The following is a 25727-nucleotide window of genomic DNA, read 5'->3' as shown; positions in this document are numbered from 1 at the left end:
CCTGATATTGCCCCACGAACTGTCTTGCAATCGGTGATAGACGGCGGCATAAAATTTGAGAGAGTATCTTGTAGGCAGCGCTCAGTAGTGTGATCGCGCGGTAGTACCCGCAATCCAACTTGTCGCCCTCTTTGTAGATGGGACACACGATACCTTCCATCCATTCCTCCGGTAATACTTCCTCCTCCCAAATCTTGGTAATGACCCAGTGTAGTGCTCTCACCAGTGCTTCTCTACCGTATTTTAGAAGCTCGCTTGGTAGTTGATCTGCTCCAGCGGCTTTGTTGTTTTTCAACCGGCCAACCTCCTCCTCAATCTCTTGAAGGTCAGAGGCCGGAAGTCTTTCGTCCTGTGCATATACTCCTAGATCTGTTACCACACCACCTTCGGTACTTGCAACGTCGCCATTGAGGTGCTCATCGTAATGCTGCCGCCACCTCTCGACCACCTCACGCTCGCTCGTGAGAATATTCCCGTGATTATCTCGGCCCATGTCGGCTTGTGGCACAAAGCCTCTGCGCGAGCGGTTCGGCTTCTCGTAGAACTTTCGTGTGTCCTTAGCGCGGTACAGCTCTTCCATCGCTTCGCGATCTCGTTCTTCCTGCTGGCGCTTCTTCATCCGGAAGACTGCCTGTTCCGCGCCTGTTTGTAACGTGCCTCATTCGCTCTCGTACGGTGTTGCAGCATCCTCGCTCGTGCTGCATTCTTCTCGTTTTTCAACTGTTCACATTCGCCGTCGTACCAGTCGTTTCTGTGATTCGGAGTCGCGAAGCCTAGTGCGGTAGCCGAGGTACTACCTATGGCGGATCGGATGTCCCTCCAGCCATCTTCAAGTGTAGCTGCGCCAAGCTGCTCTTCCGTTGGTAGGGCCACTGCTAACTGCTGCTGTGAAGGGCTGTTCGGGTCCGTATGAAGTTGATCATCAATATTAACTTCTTTTCCCGATCAGCCTAGATAGCTGTGTAGTGTCGGTAGCGGTTGTCTCAATTGGCTAAGAATAATACTACGGACCACCTGTTCCAGGGGTAAAAGTCCACTAAACAGGGAACCCCAATCCAAGGTGTCAGGCGACCCGTGCTTATGGATGAATGGTTGAGGGGGTTAAAAATATGTTCGATCTTTAATGGAGCCCGTAACGTAGGTAGATCGCCTTTATGTGTTGCGTTACGGTTCAAGATCTACCAAACCGAACCCTAGTGACATCCGGTTTGTCAAGTTGGGGTAATGTGTTTTGGTAATAAGGGTTCATGGTACAAAGTCCTTGTTACTGGTGACAGTTTCTAAAATTGCATTTCTTCTGCCTTGCTGATAGTTAAAGAATCGGACTTTGCTCACCCGAGACTACACTTGATGTTAGGAAAACAAACATGCTTTACGTATCTAATTGCGTACTAACCTATCAAGGACTGTTAAGTTCTGGTAATTGAAGGACTCACGTGCGTTCTTATTGCAGAACACATTCTCTAATTTGACAGAGTTTTGCAACTAGCCTAATGTCCCGGGTTTTTCTTTGTTGTCCTGGGACTAAACTAGAAGCAAGACATTGAAGGGGCTAGAGTTCCGATGCATGGATAAACATCAGTTCCACCGTTTTGTTTTTCTCAGATTTCAAATAGATTGTGTTTGATAAGGGGCGCTCTTTCGCTGGGATTTAAATCTCTATTAAAACGGGACCTTTTTATCTCATTCTATTTCTTGCACCTCTGGGATAACAAAACAGGAACTGTACAGAAATCAATGCTTCATTGCCTCTCAATGACAATGGAGTAGTACGACATGCACTAAATACTAAGGATACGGGTAATGCCACAAAAGATCTAAATACTGGTCGCAGTGGCTCACCCGATCAGAAAAAAAAAACTGCTGCGCGTAGTCTTGAGCCACTTCTACGTTACGAAGTTGCTCGATGTTGAGCCGCGGCGTTCGACTTCGACGCGTGGTGATAACTGTCGAATGTTTTGAACGCATGCATACAGCGACTAAGTAGTGATCTGAATCTATATTCGCACTGCGGTATGTGCGGACGTTGGTTATATCTGAGAAGAATTTACCGTCGATTAGAACGTGGTCGATTTGGTTTTCTGTTTGATGGTCGGGTGATCTCCAGGCTTTGTGGATATCTTTGCGGGGGAAGAAGGTTGTTTCGCCCGATTACCGGTCAGTACATTTCCTCCCTTCCTACCTGCGCGTTCATGTCGCCGACAACGATTTTCACGTCACGCGGCGAGCAACTATCGTATGTTTGCTCTAACTGCGCGTAGAACGCTTCTTTCTCGTCATCGGGTCTCCCTTCGTGTGGGCAGTGGACGTTGATGATGCTGTAGTTGAAGAAACGGCCCTTAACTCTCAACATGCACATCCTTGCGTTGATCGGCTGCCACCCGATCACACGTTGTCGCATCTTGCCCAACACTATAAATCCGGTTCCCAGTTCATTGGTGGTGCCACAGCTTTGGGAGAAGGTAGCCGCTCGATGCCCGCTTTTCCACATTTTCTGTCCAGTCCAAAAAAGTTCCTGCAACGCCACGACGTCGAAGTTGCGGGGATGTAGTTCGTCGTAGATTATCCTGTCACATCCTGCGAAACCTAGTGACTTGCAATTCCATGTTCCAAGTTTCCAATCGTAGTCCTTATTTCGTCACGTGGGTCTTTGCCGATTATATCGAGTCGTATTTTCTCCTATGTTATCCGCAATGGGGATTTTTACGGGTGGCTTATTGGGCCTACGCCAACACTCCTGTCTTGCCGGAGGGCCATCGTGCCAGTTCTGTTTAACGTCCCAACCAACACTGGGACGACCACGCTGATGGGGCTTATTTAACTTAACTTTAACTTATTGCTTTTAAATCACTTCAATTAGTCATCGGTAGACCATTTTGCATAAATTTCCATTAAATGAACACAATTTTCAGAACTTTTTTGGGTTATGCCCTGCCCATTCATGCTTCACAGAGCCCGCGAATGGACTACCCGCTTGGCACACACCCACAGTTGATCAGTAGGATTAAACCCATTTTATTTTGTATGGTGAAAAGCATCTAAACTTGAATTACTTGAAATAGAAAGCTTTTACTGAGAAGTGTAGAATTAGCTATAAGTTAAAATACACATAAATATAAACAAAAAAAAAAAGCTTTTACTGAAAAAAATATTTGGTAGGCTTAATAGTAGTCACCATTGTGCACAACCACTACCAAATATTTTTTCGAATAATGTATTCCACTTCGATAAATTTGACTTTAGATGCTATTCGCCATACAATATTTTTGCGATTTACTTTTAGCGATTTTTCGCGCAAAGCAGCTAGCGCCACATTGGTCGATGCGGAGAGTAGGAAAACAGCCGATGCAGTTAATTCATTGTCAGAGCGCACCCAACACAGATCACACCTAAGTCAACTTTTTCCCTATGCTAAACCATAAACACTCGCGATCTTTACATATAAATCCTTAAAAGCGGATATTATGCACTCGCGGGACATAACACGCGGTCGTATACACGGTTGAGATTCAACAGAAATCAAAGACGCACCCATTCTCGACGATCCGATATGAACAAACAAAAAAACTTGCCACTTTTTTTATCTCATAGAGAAGAAACCGCCCCCAAGGAAACACGGAAAACGCGGAAATGGTGGTGAACTCCGGTAATTCCAGCACCATGACGAGAAACCTGAGTCCGCCCTTTATTAACGAACTATCATGCAACTGTAAATTCACTCACGAACTGCATTCCGGGTGGCGTAGTCTCTAGCAAATGATCGGCCGAATCTACTGGTGTTCGAAAACTTCTTAGGGCAATGACCCTGCAAACGAGACCAAGACATCAAATTGTTCTTGTATTGTTTATGTGCAGTCCTGAAGTTCGGTTGAACCCTGATTTTGGTTTTTCACTTGCACTTTGGTTCACGGATGTTGGAAAGCCTTATGTGGTTTTGATCGTATAATTTGTTGACGAAACTAGCTAATTTATCGACTCGTAGTCCGCCCACTTTCCAGAAGCTAATATTAATTAACTTCGAAGATGACACCTGACCACGTAGTATTTTGTGTTTAAGTTTAGTGAATGGAAATTTTTTTAGAAATTATACTAGCTGCACTTTGGAACTACCATTTACCTATTCCAGTAAAAGAATAGTAGTGGAACGGAAGCCAGTTGATTTCTACCAAAGAGTGGCTGATGTTATTAGTCATTAGCGGGCTTGGACTAATAATAATTTTAATAACAAAGATATATTGACGCAGTAGTGTGATTGAATGACAATTCTTTCCATGGAAAGAGGTGACCGCCTAAGTTTCCTTGGTGCTTGACTCTTGTGAGCCGGGCATTCGGAAAGGCCCAAACCAACCAAAGTTCGTAGAACCTTAACCGAAACTACGCGAATCGTCATCCGGTGTATGCGTAGTATATGAAGTAATCTACTCCCGTGTGTGGATCTGATGAAATTAACATCAATGGACTACCCGCTTTGCGCGCAGCCACAGTTGATCAGCAGGAGTAAATCAATTTTATTTTGTATCGCGAAATGCATCTAAACTTGAATTACTTGAAATACAAAGCTTTTCCCGAAACAATATTTGGGAGCCTTAATAGTGGTCACCATTGTGCACAACCACTACCTAATATATTTCCGTATAATGTATTCCACTTTGAAGAATTTGCCTTTAGATGGTATTCGCCATACAATATTTTTGCTATTTACTTTTAGCTGTTTTTCGCGCATAGAAGCTAGCGCCACATTGGTCGATGCGGAGAGTAGGAAAACAGCCGATGTAGTTAATTCATTCGAAAAATGTAACGCGGATTTTTTTTATTCCGCCTGATTCTAGAACTCAAAAATGTTCAGTGGAAGTTACTTACTTGATACTTGATGGGCTACGACTCGTAGCGGTGAGTCTACGTCGAATGAAGTATCCGCCTCCACTGGCCTCGGTCCTGGGCCAATCGCTTCCAGTCACCCTGAACGTTTAGAGACCTTAGGTCCTCCTCAACTGCAAAAAGCCAACGTGTGCGCGGCCTTCCACGAAGCCGACGACCCCTTCCTGGTTCTCTGCTGAATATAACTTTAGCTTGTCGTACTGCCGGCATGTGAGCTACGTGTCCAGCTCACCGCAGCTTGCCGTGTTGTATTCACTTCACTATATCCATCTCTTTATATACCTGGTACAATTCGTAGTTCATGCGACGCCGCCAGATGCCGTCCTTCAGTTTACCGCCGAGTATTGTTCGCAGCAGTTTACGTTCGAAGACTCCAAAGGCTCTCCGATCAACTTCTTTCAACGTCCACGTTTCATGACCGTATAAAGCGACCGGGAGAATCAGAGACTTGTACAACGCGAGTTTTGTCTTCGTTTGCAGCCTGCGGGACCTCAGCTGGTTTCGCAGGCCGAAAAAGGCCCGATTTGCAGCCGCAATCCGTCTTTTCACCTCGCGGGTAACATCTTTATCGCACGTCACTAGAGTACCAAGATAAACAAATTCGTCCACAACTTCAAACTTTTCCCCACCTAGCACCACTTCGTCACTACTACCACGGCCGGACCAACGTTGAACACCAGCAATCATGTACTTAGTCTTTGTGGTGTTAATCGTAAGTCCAATCCTCGCAGTCTCCCTCTTGAAAGGTTCGAACGCCTCTTCCAGGTGGTCGATTCCGATGATGTCGACATCGTCCGCGAAGCCCAGGAGCATATGCGACTTCGTGACAATGGTTCGGCTCCTGTGAACACCAGCTCTCCTTATCGCTCCTTCCAGTGCTATGTTGAACAGTAAGTTCGAAAGAGCATCGCCCTGCTTCGGTCCATCAAAGGTTACGAACGATGACGAAATTTCATCCGCAACCCGTACACTTGATTTCTATCCGTTAAGCGTCGTACGAATCAGTCTTATCAGCTTCGAAGTTACTGAAGGTATTTCACTAAGGCAACTTAACACATTAAATGACATTTGGGACGGATTGACATTTTGTAGAGCTGTTACTAGAGATGCATAAATAAAACCGTAGAAAGTGACACACTATAAATGTTCGCGTTAAGATCCGCCGCCATCATGAACTTTGTTAGACACTTTACCAGCGTGCTATATCAAAGAACTGTATTTTTCGCACCTAATGTGAACAGAGAGGATTTGCTAGGAATTTAATTGCTTGAAAACTCCCCCAACGCTTGTAAGAAAAAGTATCCGAAGATATTTTTCGCTCCTAGGAATCACGGATGGATTTTTTTTTCGTTGGGCGCCAGTGAAACTAACTTTTGACCCCGGGAGAATGCTAAACGTTCCAGAAGGGAACGCAACTAGGCCCCAAGCAGCTGGTCTGAGCCGCGGCCGCTTCCGGGTCCCAGGGCGTTTAGGAAGGGGGAGCTTTCGAACGGTGAGCAACCTAAACACTATAGAACTTTACCTTAATGTTTCATTCTGCTCCACTTTGACATGAGGCTTCGCTTCTGGTCATCCGGATCATGGTGTACGTGCGGTGGTGTCCAGAGGGCAAGCGCGGTGATGGCAGATCCTACAGAGCTCCGGTCTGGAGTTGCTTCATGGGCTTTAGTTTTGTTGTTTGACCGTTTCATTGGTGTAATCCCGGCGTCGGGCGAGAGCCGTACAGTTGAATCGATGGATCGTCTATGGATGGTGGCTGGCACACGCTTCGCCCTTCTGGTCAGTCAGATCCCCTTCAGGATCCCCTTCAGGGAAGTGGGGGGGGGGGGGTTGGTTGGGGCTGTAGCGCGTTTACGAACCCCCCTGCTTACGAGTCAGCCGCGTAGTCGCCGGCTAAGAATAGGACTACTAATCCCAGCTCAAAGTGTCAAGCGACCCGTGCCGAGGAATGAGTGATCGAGGGTGTGAAAAATATACTCGATCGTTAACGGAGCCTGTGGGGTACCTGGGCACCCCCACAGTACGTTGTCCCTTACCGCGTTAATGCAGGGCTCAGGCGTGGCGGACCTTTTTTGCCGTGCTACTCGTGGGTTCAAGCATGAAGAGCAATAAAAATTATCAGAATATAGGAGGTAGCGGTAGTGGTGAAGTCAACCCCTTCGCAAGGAGTGGGTTGATGAGGTCTCCGATTAGGAGAAGTGAGGAGATTGGAGCGGGAAGCAGCGTACGCAGCTTCAGCGTGGGTGCTCCGATTCCACCGACAAGCCAGCCGGAGCGACGGCCGTTAACCAAATACATGAGGGGATGTCCGCGATGGATATTGCTGTACAGCAGCTCGGCAAAATCATCGACTTTGCGTCCACGAAGTCTAAGATTAGCAAGGACCTGAAAACGGCCCTGTTGCGACTTCGTAAGCCGATTGATGATGCCAAGTAGAATCACGAAAATCTCGTGAAAGCTGTGGCAGCTTCGGAACCGGCTAAAGCAAGGGATACGAAGTCTACCCAGACTGAGTCCTTCACTTTCGCCGGCTGTCCCAAAAGTGCGGCGGGTGCGACTGCTTGTCGTGACAAGCAATCGCAGAAACGAGTGAGCCAGCCGTCAGAAGAGGAGCTGTCTGGCGGCGCCCGCAAGGCTAGGCAGGTAGTAACCCCGAAGGTCGGCAGTAATGCCGGCAAGTCGCACCCCAGCCAGGTGTCCCGGAAAGCTGGGAAGGGTGGACCTGAAAAGGCTGGCCCGTCCCGGTTGGAAGGGAACGGGGGGCTGCGACTGATGATAGGCCCTCAGGTACCACAGGTTAGGGCGAACTATAGATAGTAGAGTAAACATAGATCCGCGGACACCGCTGACTAAAATGTTTCAAGCGTGCAAGTAGTAATTTTCAAAAGTGCGACGATTGAATATGACGTCATGCGTTCCATTGATGTTGTCCTAATCGTGACGTCATGCTCGTTTGGATACAGATTTTGACAGTTCGTTTGGATACAACGGATTCACCTTAGCGGATCTATGTTTACTCTACTATCTATAGGGCGAACCAACGGGAGGACCCTCCTTGGACGAAGGTTGAGCGAAAGCGGAAGAAGAAGAAAAACCCGCAAGCAGAAGTTGCTAGGGACGCCAAACCGCGACGGCGTAATAGAGCAGGTGCCAAGCGCGACAAAGGCGACGCGCTTGTCATCAAGACGGAAAAGTTTAAGTACTCGGACGTCTTGAAGGCGATGCGAAGCGACGCCAAGCTCGACGATCTCGGAGCCGACGTGCGCAGTATCAGACGTACTCGTACGGGCGAGATGATCATCGAGCTAAAGCGTGACAAGAAGCGAAAGGGCGCCGCCTACAAACTGTTGGCGGAAGAAGTCCTGGGCGAAGGTGTGGAGGTGAGGGCTCTGACGGTGGAGGCGACTCTGAAGGTGAGGAACATGAACGAGTCAACAGACGCCGAGGATCTCGTCATGGCACTGCGGCAACAGTGCGAGGTAGACCGCTGCAGCCATTCGACTACGGAAGGGCCCAGCAGGGACGCAGGTAGCCTTGGTTCAACTACCTGTGGCGGACGTCAAAAAGCCCGTTAAGATAGGGAACATAAAGGTGTGCTGGTCAGTTTGCCATCTGACCCTGCATAAGCCACCGAGTGCTTGCTTCCGGTGCTTTGAACCAGGGCACAAGTCGTGGGACTGTAAAGGCCCTGACAGGAGCAAGTTGTGTAGGTGATGCGCCGGCGAAGGCCATAAGGCACAAGGCTGCACGAGTACTGTGAAATCCACGAACAACAGCCACCCAACGGGTGGTCCAAGGTGCCCGGCCTTAAAGAAAGCCGAAGGGAACAAATCACAGTGCAGGTAACGCAGCTGAACCTGAACCACTGTGATGTGGCTCAGTAACTGCTTTGTCAGGCAGTTTCTGAATGGAAGTCGGATATCGCCATCATAGCAGACCCTTACCGTGTACCTGCTGGCAACGGCAATTGGGTCGCGGATGAGTCTGGTAAAATGGCGGCGTTATGGACGACGGGTAAATACCCCGTCCAGGAGTTGGTGTCTACTACCTATGAGGGCTTCGTATCAGGTATTAGTAGGTCGGCTCCAAAGGCACGTTCTCCTCCATTTGGGAAATTTGTGCCATCGCCATGAACACGAGTCTATTCCTCATTTACCTGACGGAGAAGGGAAGGGAAAAGGATAGGACAGGGGAAAGGACATGTAAGGGAATAGGATCGTCATACACGTAAAAGCGTACCACAATGGGTTCACATAGCGTCCTGAAAAGGACACTGTAATAACGCATAAGCGTACCACAACAGAACGTCCTGAAGATTCAGGTTTCTGAATTCAAATTCACTTAGTTAGTGTTTTCCGAGTACTCGGAAACGCAATTGCACAAAAACTGGACAGTTGCATATTAAAAGATACGAAGTTCCATAATCGGATTCACAGCTATCACAGGCAAATGAATCAGCTTGCTGAATATTCGTCATGTGATAACTGAGTCGGCAGTGGCCAGTCAATGCTTTGACCAGCATGCTGCAATTCTGATTTGACAGATTTGATAGATACTTTGCCACCTAGAGATGGCACAGTACAATACAGTATTGTTTGTGTTGAGTGGCAGCCCAGGTGTGAATCTGGAGCTTTACCCAACACTTGGATACCGGAATAGCTGGCTCAGGGCTAATGAAGTCATGAGATGCTCCAGTGCAAGCTAACTCATCAGCCAATTCATTTCCAGCGATGGAAGAATGGCCAAGTACCCATACAAGGTGAACAGCGTTTGCTGAATTCAGCTCTTCGATTTGAGCTCGACAAGCGATAACTGGGGCTGTCCATAAACCACGTGGTCGATTCTGTCACATTCGCCCGAAAACCATTAGCCCGAATGACAAACGCCCGAATGACAAACGCCCGAATTCCAATCGCCCGAATAGACCAAACGCCCGAATAGACCATTCGCCCGAAAGGACCATTCGCCCGAATAACCATTCACCCGAAAAGACCATTCGCCCGAAAGACCATTTACCCGAAAGTCATCCGCCAATTCCATGCAATTTCTTAGGACAAGTTTTTTTTCTGGTTTGCCATGATGAAAGTTTAAGGACATGCCCATTGTGTACTTAGTATCCGACCAATCGCAAGAACAGCAGGACTAGTGCAAATAATAATCATATCAGATTAGTTTAAAAGAACGGCCTATGTTTTGAAGAAGGCCTAATTGTTTGTGAAAATATTACATAATATGTCATTAATTGTTACAGCATTGCTGATCGAAAGGATAAAGACAATACTTCAGCACAGAGCAGTCAACACTTTTAAGTTAATAGTGTTCACATCTGATCTACTCGGAATAAATACGTCTACTGTATACTAACATATACAGAAAAAACACCAAATTCGCGAGAATTCAGCATTCTTATTTGAGCAAGCTGCTTTTTTGAAATCATGTGTGGAATCCAGAAGTTGTAAAACCGTAAAACGTCAAGGTTCCCCATAACAGAATAACTTAAAAGAACAGCCCATGATTGAAAGAAGGGCAAATTTCTGGTAACAAATCACATAAAATTGAATTTAATTTCCTTGAAGATGAAACTAGAAAGAAAAGCCTATTAACAAAAGAAGGAACAATTCCAATCAATGTTTCCACAGCTATATTGCCGAAAACGTTTATAACAGTATAAGTCTTAAATCAGACTGTGTTCAAAGAAATCAAAAACCTCTGATGAAAATGGTTGCAGTAACTTTTAGTTGATAATGGCGTTCAGCCATACGCGTGGACGACGCCTAAACTGATTTCAGAAAAGTGTTCTAGATTATTATGGTTTTCGGGCGAATGGTCTTTCGGGCGAATGGTCTTTTCGGGCGAATGGTATTTCGGGCGAATGATCTTTTCGGGCGAATGGTCTTTTCGGGCGAATGACTTTCGGGCGTTTGTTACATTCGGGCGTTTGTCAATCGGGCATTTGGAATTCGGGCGAATGGTTTTCGGGCGAATGTGACAGAACCCACGTGGTCATGAGGGGGGGGGAGCATTTTGTATGGACGAATAAAAAAATTTGTATGGACTAATGATCACGCGGGGGGGGGGGGGGGTTGAGAAGTCCCAATAAAATGACCACGTGGTTTATGGACAGCCCCTATCTTCGACCTGGAGTTGGCCGAAGCAAGTGCTTTATTAGCAGCCTGGCCATCTGAACAGAAGTATATTACTTTGTCCATTACGTGCTGCTGAAGTGCTGATGACACTCCGCACATAAGAGCAAAGATTTCGGGCTGAAGAAAACGGTGCAGTGTCTACCAAGTGAATAAGACTGATGCAGCCTTTGCTCACGAGAATAAACACCAGCACCTGCTCGACCTTCGAGAAGGGATCAGTGTAACATACGATGCCGTCTGAAATACTTTTAACCAGATGTCCACTCTTCCCGGGAAGGGAATTTTGTGAAAAATGCCCTATATGGAAAATTACAAGCAATTGTAAGATCACTTGGAGCAAGGGAAACTTTGTCCCAATTCCCCTAAAGTGGAAACGACGAGGTGTGTGTTGAACTACGGTTCACAGGAGTATCCTCTAGTAAACCGAGTACCCATAGACGGTAAGTGCAAGAAAGTGCTTTTTGTTTGAGATGAATGTGTAGTGGGGCAACGTCAACGGGAACTTCGAGCGCTGCCGTAGGAGTTGAAGAGAACGCTCCAGACATCGCCATTAAGCACATCCTTTGGAGATGGCCTAATTTTGATTGGACCGTTATGATTTCGCCCTTTTGCCACCACACAAGACATCCATAAGCCAATATTGGACGAACAACAGTTGTGTAAATACATTTGATATACTTGGGTTTAAGACCCCAAGTTGTACCAAAGGTTCGCCGGCATTGCCCGAAGGCCATACAAGCTTTCTTGATTTTGAACTCAACATCCCGACTAGATGGACATTACAAAATTATAACAAGCTGTGTTATTTTGTTACAACAAATTTTTATAACAAGGGTTGTTATAAAACATGTACCGTTAGTAGTTAAAATAACAAAAAATCTAACAAAGTTCCCACTGAAAAGAACAAAAATGTGATAACTTGTGTTACGATCATAACACAAATATTACAAAACTTGTTCCATGAAATATGATAGAATTAAACAAAATTATAACAAAATGTGTTATAATTTCTAAAACTAAATTTTTATACTCATTTTGGGGTAAATATTTTTAAGTGTGTTATTCTATTTTTAGAAAAACTAGGTAACATAAAAAATTGTTTCCAGTACGTTATAAAACTTTCAGATCCGAACGGGATTTGAACCAAGACATCTACCTTCGGTAGCAATCTGACGCCTCTGCCAATGAGGCCATCACAACACTTGATGAGGGCGGTGATAGAAGCTTTACTGGTTCTACGTATTGCCAGTTTCCTCATCCAAATCCATGTTTGCCAGACGCACACGAGCGGGGTAGTATGACGTCACATTGAGCTCGTTGACATATAATAGAATTGATTTGTCGCTAGTGATTTTGTTTAAATCTATCACAATTATATCATATGCAAATATCACGGTGTACAGAAGGTGATATATTCCCGAAATCTGACAGGTTTTTGATGACGTAGTTAAAATCGTTTATAGGCGATCTAGTACTCCACACCAATTTGATCTACGTGAAGAACGATAAGAACGACGTCACATGTTTAAATCCAAAATAGATGTTTACATAGGTTACTAGTGTAACCGAATCGAGCCGTAAACTGTAACCGAACTTAGCTTCTTGTGAATCGAACTCGTTTCTGTAACCGACCTCCCCACTCACTTTTCAAAATTGCAACCGATACTTAGTAATTCGAACTCGCAGTCTTAAAGATATGTCATCATTTATAAAAATTCTTCAACACTTCTTAAAACTACACTACTTTATTTTCCGAATATAAATATTTTAATTTTCCACAGTGCACTGAATTAGAAATGAACATCTACAAATGAAACACACTAACTGACTATCTAAACCACTAAACTGAATCACTAACTAACTGCCTGAACTGAACTACTTCTTCACAAGTTTAAATGGGAAAAGCCTAAGCAAACTGGTCTCAACTTATTTTTCCAAGTTAACATGGATAACAAGAGTAGTCGATAAGCCAAAAATGGCGTCGAGCTCAAGCTCCAAGATTAACAATGGAAAAATTCTAAACACAAACTGACTGACCCTGATCATTGGATCTGCTGGCCCTTATATAAGGGTCCTCTCCCTAACCATCAACTCTTATTCTCCTGATCATAATTATGATCCGATCAAAAATTCTCCAGGACTCTCTCCGAGACCAAAGAGAAATTAATTTCCCGATGCCCCATGCATAATTGATTATTAATTGCGCTCTTTTCTTATCTTTGCATCTCCCACATCCGTGAGAGCAATTCTAAACTCTTCCCTACACGGATGATCAATTTTCCCTATGCCTCCCATTTCGCCATCTCACCTCCGCGAGATTAATTGAGCCTCCAGAACGAATGGCCAATTTATTCTCACCTCTGAGATTCGGGCCTCCCAAAAACTCTCCCCAAAACAAAACAGAAAGGCTAAATCTCCGATGCATCATAACATCCCCCATCCACATTCTCACATCTGTGAGATCATATCAAAATTCTGAGGGGAGCGAAAGTACTCGCGAATTCAATCTCAAAATTTCTTGCCTTAGTGGCTGAGTCATCAAGGGCCACACCAATCATCATCATCCCCGAACTTGATTTTTCATGAACGCACCGGGCGATCATAAATTTATAGTGTTTACTTTTCTTCGTCACCCGTCTCAGTTTTACGATCACTCATGCGTTAGAATTTTCACGCCTTCTAAGCATGGATGTGTGGACGGTCGTCCGATCGATTCAAAACAAAATTTTACGATCCAATTATGATCGTCGTCTGTGATAACCTTTCTTTTCGGGGAAGGTTATGCATTTCCAAGTTTTTTCTTGTTGCAAAAACAATCAGATCATTCTTCTCAACTCATTTTACGATCGGATTTCTAGGCAATTGTTTATTTCATCAAGACGACCCTGTATGTACTTGAATTTCGTCACCCAGAATACAGGCACAGAAGGCTTCAACATATGTTGAAAACCATGCCCGATGTTTATGTCATAAAATATAAGCCGAGATCCCAAAATGTTGGTTTCCCTTTATCTTATTTTGGCATGAGCGAAAAATGCAAAATTGTTGCAAATGATTGGGGAAAAGGGTGACGTATGCCCCATTCCCGAAAAATGACAAAAAATATCATTTTGGCAATAAATTGCTGAATCTCAATTCAGCGGTTTGTTGCATTCCCTTACTTTTCCCGCAAAAAATTAAGAAATTTCTTAAAATTTCTTAATTTTTTAAAATGTTGGTCATGTTTCTGGCCCTATGAGGTTTTTTTTTGTTTTTCGAATAAGAGTTGATTTACATACTGCTTTGCTTCTGCTTATAAATATTATATTTATAGTGCTCTTGTTTTGTTTCTATTGATTCGATAATATCCTTGGCTGACCATTTTCTAGCTAATGTTAATCCTTACAAGTTTTAAAACTAGATTATTATTCTTCTTCTTTTCTAATATATTTTTTTTTATTTAACTAGATTCATACCTGTGATTCAAATGGCAACTGTTGACTCCGTATTCCGCTACCGTTTTCGCCGTGATATTGTGATATAAAAATACTTTGATTTTGATGAATCCCGATGTTTCGAAGTTGTTGATCATGGCTGAGTCTTTAAGTGAGTCATTAGGGCAAAAACCAAGCATCTCCTTCTCGTTGCTTCGTTGTGTTTATCGGTGATTAACTGTTGTGCGATTCCCATATTGCTTCTTTGATTTCTCCTAATGGTTGATTTCCTTTGTAACGGTAATTTTTCCTTGTTTGTGACTTCAATTCTACGTGATTCTTGAAACTTTTGCTTATTTCTGGTTCCGTGAGAAAAATCTTGTGTCCACTTGTCTATTCGATTGAAAACAGGATATTCACGCATAATGTCCTTTTTATTCCAATTAATAGTCTTAAAATCATTGTGGTGAAAAACGTATTTTGTTGGTTGTGTTTTTTTTTTTCAATATATCGATAATTGGTTCTTGCTGCCTTAGGATGCTGTTGAAATTTGCGTATATGACGACAGCTTGAAAATGTGGCTTTTTCCTGCTGAAATATTTGTTGTATTTGTCGTTAATGCATTTAATGTCATCCTTCCTCTAATTGGTTGTGTTGTTGTTATTTGCTCAGCCAAGAACATTTTGACTATTTCTTTGGTGGAAATTGTTCGTTGCTAGTGACAAATGCAACTTGTAGAGTTATGCTGCTGTTGAATTATCCATTAATAAATGCCGGCTACAAGAATTTTGATGCTTTCTCGTCCAAGAATTGGTATTATAGGAAATGGTATATGTGTTTGTGAAATATAAACCGGGTAGGTTGTAAAGTATATGTTATCATTTTCCTTCCTAAAAGGTTGAAATCCGCATATTTACACTTTCTGCAACAATTTGCTTTGACTGTAGAAGATATGTTCCGTTGACCCTGATGTTTGATGCTTGATGCTCAGTTTACCCTTCTGACCAACCTAATCGACTCGCCAATCATGAACTCGTTGTTGATGCTAGAACTTTTCTTTCCATTACCGTACATCCCTGTTAATACGGTTCCGATGTTGCTCGTTGACCTCTGATTGATGATTTCTGGAACTTTTTCTTTCATTTTCCATACATCCATGTTTGTATGGTTGAAGTTTAAGCTTGTTGCCTTTGAATTATTGTCTTATTAAATACCTTTCCTAATGACCTATGTTTTCTCTTGATTCTTATTCATCTAGAAGCTTCAAACGACTATTTTTCTTATTAATTATGAGCACTTTACAATTGATATATTTTTATTGAACACACGTTTTAATGAATTATTATGAAAAATTTTCCAACAAATTCCCTTAATTGACAAAACCATGCTAATTGAAATTTTCATCTCCCAGCATAAATGGAAAAAAATAATAACTTTCCAACATTTACAATTATTGGAAATAAAATTAATTTCCCTTCCCGTATAAATGTTAAAAAAATCTTGTTTAACATACCCGCAGTTTATCAAAAAGTTTTTTAACTTAAACATTTGAAAATTAATTTCGCAAAAATAATCCCCACGTTTCTGTATTGTGTTATGTGACGATATTTCATAATTTTGTACTTTTCGGTAAAAGAGAACTTAGCTCTTACATTTGCTCCTGAAAAAAAAAATATATATATATATATGTGCGGTGCACAATGTGGGCAGATCCGGACGGGGAACGGAACCAAAGAAGGGCAGCCGAAATTTGTCACTGGCCAACACCAACAGGCCAGGAAAGTTCAGTTGAACCCGTGTGCAAGTCGGTCCGGTATCCACTACAGGTTACCGGAAAGCTCTGATCGTGGAGCGGACCGATGGGGCACTGAAAATTCCTTGTTAGTGCTCCAGCAACGACTGTTCGGTAGGCACCTTCTGGAGTACTAGTCTGTCCGTGTGCAGTCAAGCCGGTATCCACAATCGATTACCACTGGTGGGGTCGAGTTGTGGAGCGGTCTGAAGGGACAGCGCTAATGCTCCGGGATTTGCTCGGCTGAGCGGTGGACTGTATCTCGTAGGCAGCAGCAGCGAGCGGTCGCTTCGCTTCGACAGTGGAGGCAGGACTGATGGCTTGTCGGTGGGAAAGGAAAACTCCGGGTGGCTTCGCTTTGTAGACGATGTTTATTCGATGACGTTCAAAATAAAACTGATTCGCTTCGTGCGATGTGTGTTACTTATATACTACCAAATACAATGTTGTGAGAGTGTGACTGTTACAAAATAGGCTCCTCCCCTTTCGGTTGGAATGCAAAGGTCTAACAAAAACAACAAAAAATGGATGGTCTGGAAATCGGGAGAAGCTTCTAGAACTTTCGTTACTTTTCTTAATGCTAATTGGGGAAAGGTATTGGTAACAAACTATTTTACAAGGCAAATTACAATGAAGGGGGAACATGGGTCAAATGGGAAAGGGAATGAAGGGAAAAATGGCTATTTGGGCATTTACATACATAGTGGATCAAACATAACAAAAAAAAATGGCCAAAAACAAACAATAAAAAAAAAAATAAACGTTCGGAACCGAACATTCTCCCGCCGGGTTTCACTGTAGATCTGTAGATGCGAGAGCTTGATCGTTGTCTTCGATTGGAAGTGGTGCGAGTCTGGATACTGAACGACGGTATACCCCAGTAGATGTTTCAACGTCAACTACCCTTACTACTAAATCTTTGCCAGGGTAAACCTTCACAATTCTGCTCAATTTCCATGACTGCGGTGGAAGGTTGTCTTCTTTAATAATCACAATGAGCCCAGGAGTAACGTTTGGAGAACCGTTATGCCACTTAGAGCGAGCTTGGAGTGTGTTGAGATACTCATTCGACCAACGTTTCCAAAATTGCTGTCGAAGAGACTGCAAATACTTCCAACGGGTCAAGCGGTTGACAGGTGCATCTTCAAGCGTCGGCTCTGGAATGGCGACCAATTCTCGGCCAATAAGAAAATGGCCAGGGGTTAAAGCAGACGGTTCATGGGTATCCAACGAGTTGGCGAAGAGTGGACGCGAATTAAGTACTGCTTCAATTTGCGTCAATACAGTACAGAATTCTTCGAAGGTGAGACAGGCGTTAGATAAGACCTTTCGTAAATGGGTTTTTGTACTCTTCACCCCGGCCTCCCACAACCCACCAAAATTGGGTGAGCGAGGCGGGATGAATTTCCAGACAATTTCACGGGCAGAACAGAACTCATCAATCCTTCCCTTGGATTGATCATCTCTGAACATCAGGAACAGTTCATGGAGGTCCGATTTTGCACCTACGAAATTTGTGCCGTGATCGGAATGTAACTCTTCAACTAAGCCTCTGCGGCTCACGAAACGGTGGAGAGCAGCCACGAACGCTGCGGACGACAGGTCGGAAACCAGCTCCAAATGAATGGCTTTGGTAGCGAGACACACAAAAATACAGATGTAGGCCTTCACACAAACGAACTTCCGGAGACCAACCTTCACGAATACCGGTCCGGCGAAGTCAACGCCGGTTCGAGAAAACGGAGCGGAGGGAACGACACGAGCCTCCGGAAGGCGACCCATCATAGGCTGTAGGCAGCGAGGACGAGATCGGAAACAAGTCACGCATCTCCGCAAAACCTTCCGAATGGTTGATTTAGCGTTAATCAACCAGAATCGTTGACGCATAAGAGACATCAACCCTGAAGGACCAAGATGAAGGTTTTCGAGATGCATGTCCCGAATCAGAAGCTCACAAACTGGGCTCTTATTCGGAAGAAGAACCTGGTGGCGAGCTTCATACGGTAGGTGAGAATTCTCCAAACGACCACCTACTCTTAACAAACCGTCCACCAATATGGGATCAAGTGGACCTAAACGACGACTATTTTTCCCTGACGAAATCAGGTTGATTTCATCCGACAATTCAAGACGTTGAACGACTCCAATAATAGTCATCATGGATTTACGCAATTCAGGAACTGTCAAATGTTTGGATGACACACGATCGGCGTGCCTCACTCTACAATTGTTTGCAAACCGTAAGACGTACGCAATCACCCTCTGCAATTTTCGGAATGATCCGAAGGCTTCTAAGAAAGGTACGTCAGGAGAAACAACTGCCGCAGAGACAGTTGGCACAATCGGTGTATCATCAGGCACTTCGGATTCCGGAAGTGAATCTGGAATCAGAACTTCATACTGGGGCAGCTTCAAAAATGTCGGTCCATTCCACCACAAACTGTTACCGGCAAGAGTTTGCGGCAACTGCCCCCTGGACACGACATCGGCTGGGTTATCCTCAGAACGAACGTAAGACCAAGTAAAACATTTGGTGGCTGAATTGATCTCCATCACCCGATTGCGAACAAAAACATCGTTGGGCAACCTTTTCAACCAGGCGAGTACAATGTTGCTGTCAGACCACAGGCAGATGCGTTGAATTTCCATTTTCAACGACCCAACGCATTTGGGAACAAGTCTGGACAGCAATAGGGCAGCGCATAGCTCTAATCTGGGAATCGTCAAAGGTGACAATGGAGCAATTCTGGATTTACTACAGAGCAATGAAACCTTTACATCGGAACCAGATACAACTCGTAAGTAAATGACTGCTCCGTACGCACGAAGGGAAGCGTCAGCGAATCCATGTACTTCAACACTCTCGACGCTTACCAAGCCGACGAAGCGTGGAATTTTGACGGAGTCTCTAAACGTAAGCCAAGACTGTAGATTCTCGCCTGTCAACGGGTCATCCCAACCTACCTTGTCTTTCCACAACTGTTGCATAATTATCTTGGCGAGGACTAAAACTGGAGCCACAAGCCCCAAAGGATCGAACAAACGAGCAATTTCGGAGAGGACGATACGTTTCGTTGGAACAGACAACGGTTGGAACGGCAACTTACAATGGAAACGAAATTCGTCTTCCTCAGGATCCCACAACAGGCCGAGGGTTTTAATAACCTTGTTCACGTCGGAATCTTCAAACACCAAATACTTTTCGCGGTCTTCCTCGGGAACGGTATCTAGGATGGCTGCGTCGCTTGCACACCATTTATGCACAGGGAAACCTCCGGAATTCAACATGTCGGTCAAATCCGAGCGAAGCTGAACGGCCTGCTCAATGGTATCAGCCCCTGACACTACGTCATCTATGTAGACATCCTCTTCTACTACCTTGGATGCAACTGGGAAAAGTTGGCACTCGTCACGTGCAAGCTGCAGCAATGATCGAGTGGCCAGAAAAGGCGCACTAGCCGTCCCGTAGGTAACGGTTGTCAACTCCAGGACTTGGAGCGGATCATCAGGATTTTCCCTCCAAAATATTCGCTGGAGCCCAGAATGATTTTCGACCACTCGAATCCTTCGGTACATTTTGGAGATATCAGCGGTTATCGCGAATCGATGCTTACGGAATCGTAGGATAATAGAAAAAAGTTCATCCTGGACAGTGGGGCCAATCATCAAAACATCATTCAAAGATGGGCCAGTTGTTCGAGCCGAGGCGTCGAAAACAACTCTCAAGCGAGTAGTGGAACTGCTTGGCTTAAGGACGGCATGGTACGGTAGATAATGAACCAGTTTCCCTGGGTTATCATCTGACTCGGAAATTTGCTTACAATGGGACAACGACTTGTACTCATTAATGAAATCGACATAAGCCTTTTTCAATTCGGGATTCTTGCTGAAGCGGTGCTCCAGGATATGGAAACGTTTCAAAGCTAGATACCGGTTACTGCCTAGTTCACTCACGGATTCCTTCAATGGAAGATGGACGGTGTAGCTACCATCTGGGTTTCGAACGGTGGACGAGCTGAAAAGTTGCTCACAATCTTGCTCCTCCTTGGAACTGACACTACTATTCTCGACCGACTCAACAGACCAAAACTTTTCGATGCATTCTGTGAGCGGCCGCAAGCTGGCCGTGTAGCAGTGCTGATTTTCATCCATGTCCTCAGCACCACCAGCAACGACCCATCCTAGACGAGTCTCCTTGAGTATAGGCAGGTTTTGGTCTAGCACCAAATGGCCGGGAAGCATCAAATCGAAGAACAGTTTAACTCCAATCAGTAACTGCACTTCTCCTGGAGTATGGAAAGTGGGATCAGCAAGCGAAAGACCTGAGGGAATGTTCCAAGACCGACAATTCATCTTACGACCGGGGAGGGGACCAGTCACCACATCGGTGACCAAACATTCGATTCGGGCTTGATAATCCTTACAACGGGACCGGAACGAAAGTGTTGCCTTTCTGTCGAGCACCGATCGCTTACCGGTAGCTCCAATAACTTCTACATGGGTAGGTACCTGGTCGATTCCCAATCGTTCAACAAACGAACGGGAAACCAAATGTGGTTGGGAACCACAATCGAGGAATGCACGGCAAGGGAAGGAATTTCCATGGCTGTCAAGGACATCAACCATGGCCGTAAGCAATAGCGTGCCATCCGAACGAGGTACCTTTTGGACGGGATTGGAGACAGATTCAACACTTTCAACAGGATTCGGAACTTGGGAACTAACAACAACCTTAGCGGGTTCGGGATTGGGCATTGGATTATCAACAATGGGCTTGGATTCGGGCTTGGGAACTTTGGGCTCGTGTAACAAGGTGTTATGCCTACCTTGACACTCCTGGCATGATTTGTTGGATGGGCATTTTGAGGAAAGGTGTCCCTTCCTCAAACAGTTGAAACAAAGGAAAAGCTCTCTTACCTTAGTTCTACGTTGGGGTACCGTCAGCGCAACAAACCTTTCACATTTGTAGTTTGGATGGCTCGCACTACAAATCTCACAGGTCGCCTCACTATTAGCTACGGGTGTAGCCATAGCGAACGACTTCACCGGCGGGGGCTTCGACGATAGCTTCGGGTTGGACTTCTGACTGGATTCCTTGACTGACGACGGCTTCGGGTGACTGGCTTCGCAACGCTCCAACAATGAGCATCGCTCCTTCAGGAACAAGACGGTGTCTTCATACGATGGGATCTGCTTGTGGGGAATGGTGGTCTCCCACTGCTTCCTCGTTTCGGGATCGAAAGCATCCGACAGCACGACGACTACGAACCTTTCGGAAACTCCTTCTAAATCCTGGTTCAACAGTCGCAGCCCCTCGACGTGGCGGGTAACTTCATTCAGCAACTCCCTCATCTGCTTGGAGCACTCCTTGGTCATCCGTTTCAGACTCAGTAGGCCATGGATGTGCGAGTCCACTGCTTTCCTTTCGTCTTCGTAAACGTCAAGCAGCAGCTCCCAGGCGTGATCGAAATTGCCATCACTGAGCGTCTTCGGATCGATTATCTTGGCGGCGGACCCACCGGACAGTGCCCTCTCAAGGTGGTGTAACTTGACGGCGTTGGAGTCTCTGGACCGTGACATTATGTCCGAAAAGACCTGCTGGAATCTCGGCCAGTTCTCCGGTTTCCCGTCAAACGAAGGGATTGGAACCGGCAGCGGTTGCTGCTGGACGACTATCTGTGGTGGTAACTGGGCACTGTTCGCGGGTGCGGGCATATTCGTTGGAGGTTGCTGCGGGGTGGCGGACTGGATGAGGGTTTCCACCATCATTGCGGTTTCGGTGTGATGATTCTCGAATTGGAGGTAGGTGGCGTCGTTGTCATCCAATTTTTCCGCTGGCAACAACGCGGTGATTTGGTGGTGGAAGCTTAGGTATTCTTGGAAATGGGCTTCCAAATTCCGAGAATATACCTTCAGCTGGGCCAGGGTAAACTGGACAACGCCGGCTGCCGATACGTCTTCAATCGTTTTCCGGATTCGGGTCACTTTGGCCTTCGCCTGGCCACGCAGGTGGATGAGCGTCTTCAGTTCGGCCATTTTATCACTTTTGGTTGGCATGTGCATCAGCATCCTTCACGCACACGATTTTTCACTTCTTTCTTCAAACTTTCTTTTCGCCCGGAGGGCACACACACACTTATTGTCTGTTCGAGACCGTACTCGGTCGGTTTTTCTTCAGCCCAAGGCGGGCACACACACATGCACTACTTAACTGTCCTTGTCGAAACTTGTTTCGACGTGTTTCACTTTTCACAGCGTCACTCGCGCGGACTACTTCTCGAAACGCGAACGACGCCACCGGCGGCGTGGGAACACTTGCGGAAATTTCGTTCCTCCACCTCAGCCGCTAAATTTCCTCCAACTGCGCGAAGGCACCGATGCTGCATCCGGCTCGAAGGACCAAACAATGTGCGGTGCACAATGTGGGCAGATCCGGACGGGGAACGGAACCAAAGAAGGGCAGCCGAAATTTGTCACTGGCCAACACCAACAGGCCAGGAAAGTTCAGTTGAACCCGTGTGCAAGTCGGTCCGGTATCCACTACAGGTTACCGGAAAGCTCTGATCGTGGAGCGGACCGATGGGGCACTGAAAATTCCTTGTTAGTGCTCCAGCAACGACTGTTCGGTAGGCACCTTCTGGAGTACTAGTCTGTCCGTGTGCAGTCAAGCCGGTATCCACAATCGATTACCACTGGTGGGGTCGAGTTGTGGAGCGGTCTGAAGGGACAGCGCTAATGCTCCGGGATTTGCTCGGCTGAGCGGTGGACTGTATCTCGTAGGCAGCAGCAGCGAGCGGTCGCTTCGCTTCGACAGTGGAGGCAGGACTGATGGCTTGTCGGTGGGAAAGGAAAACTCCGGGTGGCTTCGCTTTGTAGACGATGTTTATTCGATGACGTTCAAAATAAAACTGATTCGCTTCGTGCGATGTGTGTTACTTATATACTACCAAATACAATGTTGTGAGAGTGTGACTGTTACAAAATAGGCTCCTCCCCTTTCGGTTGGAATGCAAAGGTCTAACAAAAACAACAAAAAATGGATGGTCTGGAAATCGGGAGAAGCTTCTAGAACTTTCGTTACTTTTCTTAATGCTAATTGGGGAAAGGTATTGGTAACAAACTATTTTACAAGGCAAATTACAATGAAGGGGGAACATGGGTCAAATGGGAAAGGGAATGAAGGGAAAAATGGCTATTTGGGCATTTACATACATAGTGGATCAAACATAACAAAAAAAAATGGCCAAAAACAAACAATAAAAAAAAAAATAAACGTTCGGAACCGAACAATATATGTTGGTTAGTCTTCTGATTTCTTACCCATATTTGTTCATTAACATCTACTGCACGATCGCTTCTTCTTCATCCTGTGTCCGTCGCATTTGACCTATCATCTCTTCGTCTTCTCTCTTATGTGTCTGTTGCTTGTACTGCTGAATTTCAATTAATGTTTTTTTTTTATGCGTCTTCTTCTATAGATGAACAAATAGTTTATTAGATTTTATTTTTGTTTTCAGCACTTTTATTCTTATTCTTCCTCATATCGACTTGGTCACAAATTATCGATTTGAATCATTGATGCATGTTAAAATCAAATTTTTTTTTATATATTCATGATATGTTTATATGATTTTCTTTTTTTCTTTTTTTTTAATATTTGGAACAGGCAAGACCGACAGTCTTCTTCTTATCTTTGGGAGCAATATTTGGCTGTTTTTTTTTTCCATTCAAGAACTTTATCGTACCGTTACAGTACCGTACCTTGATGAAATCAGGAAGTTTGTTTTTTCCTGGTGGTAGCTGGGTATACCAAACCGAACCATTTTCTATTTTCTTTGTTTACCATAACGTTTTCTTTTTTGGTTGTTTTTCGTTTCATGGTCATGTTATTCATTCAAGAACTTTTTTGTATCGCTGGATACAGTACCTTGACGAATCAGGAATGTCTCTATTCCTGGCGGTAGCTTGGTTTACCAGACCAGACCATTGATTTATTTTTTTTTTTTTTTTTTCATTTCTGGACCCAAGGTATTCATTATTGTTTGATGGCTTATTTATCATTCATTCAAGCACTATGTGTATCAATGGATACAGTACCTTGATGAATCAGGAATGCTGCATTCCTGGTGGTAGCTTGGTTTACCAGACCGCGCCATTTTCGTTTTTTATCGATTCTTCGTTTCTTCGCGTTTTTGTTTTTTTTTTTATCATTTCGTGGCATATTTATTTTTTCATTTATTATTTATAATTCATTCAAGAACTTTTTAGCATCGTTAGATACAGTATCTTGATGAATCAGGAATGCTGTATTCCTGGTGGTAGCTAGGTTTACCAAACCATGCCATTTTCGTTTTTCCGTTTTCTTTAGCATAGTTTTTTTTTCATATATCATGTTTTATATTTCTTGGCATATTTATTAAGCATATTATTTATTGTTCATTCAAGAACTTGTTAGTATCGTAAGATACAGTACCTTGATGAATCAGGAATATTGTCATTCCTGGTGGTAGCTTGGTTTACCAAACCTTTGATACTCTGTACTTTGGCAATGTGGGGAAAACAAAACTGTTCAATTCCATACTTTTCATTTTCAAACATCTCGTTTAATATTTTCTGCACATTCATTCTGGTGTGCACTAACCTTGTCCAATCATTCATTCTTACAAACAAACATAGGTAAATAGATAAAACTATTGCCTGATTTTTAACTTTCCAAATGGTACAGAATTTGACGACTCGTCGACAATGTAATTTCAATTAATATGCCATATTTTTTTTTTTTAGTTTCCGATGCCAGATTTACTCTTTTTTGTATATTTTTATCTTTATCTTTCTCTATCCAATGGATGTGGTGCACCTTGGTCCGAATAATGTTCATATGAATTTGAATTAATTGTATTAATGGTTCTGTATCAGCCTCTGGTTGTATGTATTTGTCCCTTTATTCGTTGTTTTTTTTTATTATTATTATTTTTTTTTTTTTTTTTTGACTTGTCGTATTCAAATTAGAAGTATTCAGCTCATTCTCGACCTGCTGGAATTTCGTTACGATTTTTTTTTTGTAATAGGGGTAATTAATTCATTTTCGTTAAAAAATTTCCCATGGTATAAACATGCATCAATGTTCATTATTTCATTCATGTCTTTCTTGAAGATTTTGGTAGTGTCTCTGTCATTACTATGTAATCCATGATGTAATCTATTACCTAGGAAACTCGCTATTATGTTATTAAGCGATACTTTGCTTTATCATTTTTGTTAAAAATAAAATCTGCAAATTGATAGCGCGCTAAAAGCAGCAATACGATCGACCGTGTACTCATTCTTAAAAAATACATGTATTACTCGTTTCCGTATATCTTAAACGTTTTATTTTATGTTATTATTCCTTTTTTTCATGATTTCCATGTTGATTGTGAGGAAATTTCACATGATCTTCATTTTAAACAACCTTTTATACTTTTTTTCGATTTTCATTTAGTTCAATCAGATGTATTT

The 25727-nt window shown here is 44.0% G+C and overlaps 1 protein-coding gene across 1 annotated transcript; it reads right to left on the bottom strand.

Moving 5' to 3' along the window:
• Positions 1-8449: 8449 nt before the first annotated feature.
• Positions 8450-22265, bottom strand: LOC134286522 (uncharacterized). Its single transcript, XM_062848147.1, has 4 exons — positions 21147-22265; positions 18534-20891; positions 17818-18017; positions 8450-8684 (listed from the first exon to the last, which is right to left on the bottom strand). The coding sequence occupies exons 1-4, from the start codon at positions 22263-22265 to the stop codon at positions 8450-8452; spliced, it is 3912 nt and encodes a 1303-aa protein (XP_062704131.1).
• Between the last annotated feature and the right edge of the window lie 3462 nt (positions 22266-25727).

Source organism: Aedes albopictus, chromosome 2, assembly GCF_035046485.1.
Source record: "Aedes albopictus strain Foshan chromosome 2, AalbF5, whole genome shotgun sequence".
Taxonomy (NCBI): Eukaryota; Metazoa; Arthropoda; class Insecta; order Diptera; family Culicidae; genus Aedes; species Aedes albopictus.
The sequence above is the reverse complement of the archived record's forward strand: the minus strand, read 5'-3'. Positions and strand labels throughout refer to the sequence as shown.

Coding starts and splice junctions, on each gene's coding strand:
- LOC134286522 (XM_062848147.1), bottom strand. CDS start 22,265: ATGGCCGAACTGAAGACGCTCATCCACCTGCGTGGCCAGGCGAAGGCC. Junction 20,892..21,146: donor TACCCCAACGTAGAACTAAG/GTAAGAGAGCTT, acceptor CCCGTCCAAAAG/GTACCTCGTTCGGATGGCAC. Junction 18,018..18,533: donor CGGCAGTTGTTTCTCCTGAC/GTACCTTTCTTA, acceptor CGCTGCCTACAG/CCTATGATGGGTCGCCTTCC.